This window comes from Tupaia chinensis, unplaced genomic scaffold, assembly GCF_000334495.1.
Source record: "Tupaia chinensis unplaced genomic scaffold, TupChi_1.0 Scaffold142100_1, whole genome shotgun sequence".
Taxonomy (NCBI): Eukaryota; Metazoa; Chordata; class Mammalia; order Scandentia; family Tupaiidae; genus Tupaia; species Tupaia belangeri.
Window position 1 is genome coordinate 1,825,474 of NW_006201951.1, and position 3,342 is coordinate 1,828,815.

General features: G+C 60.6%; 1 protein-coding gene across 1 annotated transcript in view; it reads right to left on the minus strand.

Moving 5' to 3' along the window:
• Window positions 1–3,342, minus strand: part of SEC16A (SEC16 homolog A, endoplasmic reticulum export factor) — a 44,672-nt gene that overhangs the window by 31,908 nt on the left and 9,422 nt on the right. The window contains 1 exon segment of the mRNA XM_027766283.1: window positions 1,478–3,342. This exon segment is cut by the window's right edge and continues 20 nt beyond it. Coding sequence (XP_027622084.1) covers window positions 1,478–3,342 — 1,865 coding nt within the window.

Genomic DNA, 3,342 nt, shown 5'->3' on the forward strand with positions numbered 1-3,342 from the left:
GAACCGCCTCGTACAGGGCTAAAGGGTCTAAGGGTTCCTGGGCTGGGGCTCGCAGGGCTCGGCACGCACGTGTACGTGTACCTGCTCACATGTCAGAGCCACGTGCCGGAGGCCCACCACCACGGCAGCACCCGGCCCAGCGCAGCGACGGTCCTTAGCTCCTGCTGACTGGGAGGTCCCAGGCCCGACTGCTTTCAGGCGGCCCTGAAGTTCAACACCGGCCCCCACACAGTGGACCGTGGGCTCCACACTCCCCCAGTGGTCCTCCGAGTTCAGGGACGCTGGACCGGGCTGGCAGGCGTGCAGCTGACAGCCACACAAGCTCACTCGGCCACTCTTCCCAGATGGCAGAATTAGAAGCACGGTTGAGGGGCCGGCAGGTGGCATGGTGGTTAAAGGCACTGGACTCCCACATGGCCGACCGTGGTTCGAGTCCTGGACCTGGCAGCTTGCTTTCTCACTTTACCTCTCTCTCTCACTCTGTTCCTCTCTGGTCAAATTAAAATAAAGTTAAATAAAATAACTCTTAAAAAGAAAAAGCACGTTTAGAGCTGGCACGCCATGAACAGGCACACAGGACTGCTCTGTATGGACACAGCAGGGCCTCCCTTGGGCCAGCAGTCCCCTCTCACCCCTACCAGGCCTGGCACATGATGCCCAGCCCAGGCAGCACAGCAGGTACTGCGTGAACTGCAGTGCTGAGAACACAGTTAGTTGCGGGTTCGGGTCCCCTGCCCCAGCAAGCTGAAACATACCAGGCACACATGTAGGCCCAAGGTCCTGAGGAGCTGAAGGGCCAGAAAGGGGTGGCAACCTGACCAGACCCGCTGAGGGTTCTCTTGCACATGCACAAGCAAACTTGTGAAAAACTTTAAAAAAAAAAAAAAAAAAAAAAGGGGGACTGGCAGGTGGCACAGTGGTTAAGGTGCTGGACTCCCACACGGCCAACCATGGTTTGAGTCCCAGAACTAGTGGCTCACTTTCTCACTACCCCCCCCCACCCCATCTGTCTCTAGTCAAAAGGAATAGTAAATAAATAAAAGTATTAAACAAGAAACCCAACAAACACACAAAAGTCTTCCGTTTCCTGCAGCAGGCCTTGCAGACCTCTGCTTCCACTGAGAACCAGAAGGTGTCATGGGGCACACAGGTGTACACTGAGTGCAACAGGAGGGCGGGAGAAGCACCCCACAGAGCAAGCCCTTCCCCAGGTCCCCAGCCTGGGAGATCATGCACACGCCTGGCGCAGTAAGGCAGGGTGCTGGGTGGACAAGCTGGGTGGCATCGAAGCGGCCTGACGCTCCTGAAGGGGCACCTTAGCAGAGAGCCCACGCTCAGCGGGGCCAGCTCCACAGCCAGGCCACCCTCCCTCAGGAGCACTGCCTGGGCCTGCGGGCTCTAAACCCACCACCAAGGCACTCCCGGGAGCACACCGAGAGCGAGCCGGCTGACGGGTGCGACCTGCAAGCTCTCCTACCTGGTAATAGAGGGAGGCCGTCCCCGGGTCTGGGTACGCCGACGGGTACTGCGGTGGGTAGGCGTCATACAAGGGCCTGCAGTAGTAGTAGGATGCCCAGTCCTGAGGCAGCGGGCCAGCAGTGGGAGCAGCCGAGGGCAGCCACTGCTGCTCCAACCGTGCAGCTGCCTGGCTGGAGCCAGTGGACACAACCGAGGCGCTGGAGGACTGTTGAGGCCGAGGGAGCAGCTGCTGACCCGTGTCGGCTGGAGCCAGGGCTACCGGTAGCTGGGCTGAGTTCTGGGACTGTTCTTGTGCTGGTGGACTTCCTGGGTTAGAAGGTTCTGGAAGCAGTGCTTTGGGCACTAGAGGGGGAGAAGTCTGCTGCTGAGGAGACACCAGGTCTTGCTGGGCTGTTCCTACACCCTGCTGGTCCTGGGCATCTCCCGTCACCTGCTGATAGAAGCAGTCTGGAACGCATGCCCCAGGCCCAGGTGGTCTGGGGCAACTGGTGGCGGCCTGCTGAGAGGCCGGGCTGTCAGGGCAGGGTGGGCTGTATGTGCCCACCGCAGCTCCCGAAGGCCGAGTGGCGGGTAAGTCTGGGGCTCCACAGGTCTCTTCCTGGTGACTGGAGCAAAGTGCCTTATGACCACCAGGCACCGAGGTGCCATTGACGGGCGGGACCAACATCACCCCAGCACTTCCTGCAGGGCTGGCCACAAGCTCAGGGACAAGGCTTTCTGCATCAGGGCCCTTCTGACTCTCTCCCAAGTTCTTGGGACCTGGATGGGGCAGTGGTTGGACGAGTGAATTGGCAGGGGTGTCGGAAGCCCCCTCAGGCCCAGAACCTTGCTGAGAACTGCTCTGCGCCAGACTGCTTGACTGAGACGTGGCGACAGAGCCGGCTGGAGCCCCAGACTCTCCGCCGGGCGTCCAGCCGCTCACTGGGGGTCTGTGCCCTGCTGGGGTGTCTCTCCAGGACGGACCCTTCTCACTAGGGCTGGACGAAGACGCAGGCAGGTTGATGGGCTGGGCCAGATTATAGCTCTGATCAGGCTGGGCGATCAAGACTGGCTGGCGGTGCGAGGGCTCGGTGGGCGGCGAGGACAACGAACTTGCATAACCAGAACTGGCCTGGGAGTGAAGGGCCTCCTCCTCCCCCATTCTGGGGGGATTCTCGAGGTTCTCCGAAGCACCAAAGCTGTCTTGGCTCTGCAGAAGTGGAGCTGAGCCTGCCTCCCCCGACAACCCATCTTCTGGAGGCTGCACCACCTCAGAGGGCACAGGCTTTGCAGGTACATGCAGCGCAGGCGCAGCGGGGGCCAGGAGGACGTTGGCTCCGAAGTCTGGCAGCTCGTTCTGCGCCCACAGAGTCGTTGCTGGGCTCTCACACTTCACGGTCCCTTGGGCCCGGGCCGAGGGCTTCTTCTCAGACACCAGAAGCACAGGGTCCAATGGGGATCCTCCTGGGTACGGAAGTACCTGCCCAGCCTCCATGGCGGTGGTAAAAGGAGGACGGACCTGGGGGGCATGGAAGGTCTCCATGTTGTCTGGCGGCTGCTCCAGGTTGCCAGGGGAAGCATCGGGCCGGGCCACTGTGGGCTTTCGCTTCTTCTGGCGGGCACGGGTCCCCTTCACTTCACCTACCATGTTGGCACGGTCTGCCTCAACTGGTCTTACCCCAACTACATGGGACTTTACCGGTTCAAAAGAACTATTTGCACTTGTCTGAAATGTCCCCACAGGCTTCGGGGGGCTTGGGGTGGAGGGCTGTGACAGGCTGCCGTGGTAACCCTGCCTCACAGCGGTCTCAGCAATCTCCCCTCCTACAGGAGAGGAGTCTATTTGCTTAAAGAAACTCCCTGGAGCCTCGTCTTCAGGTTTCC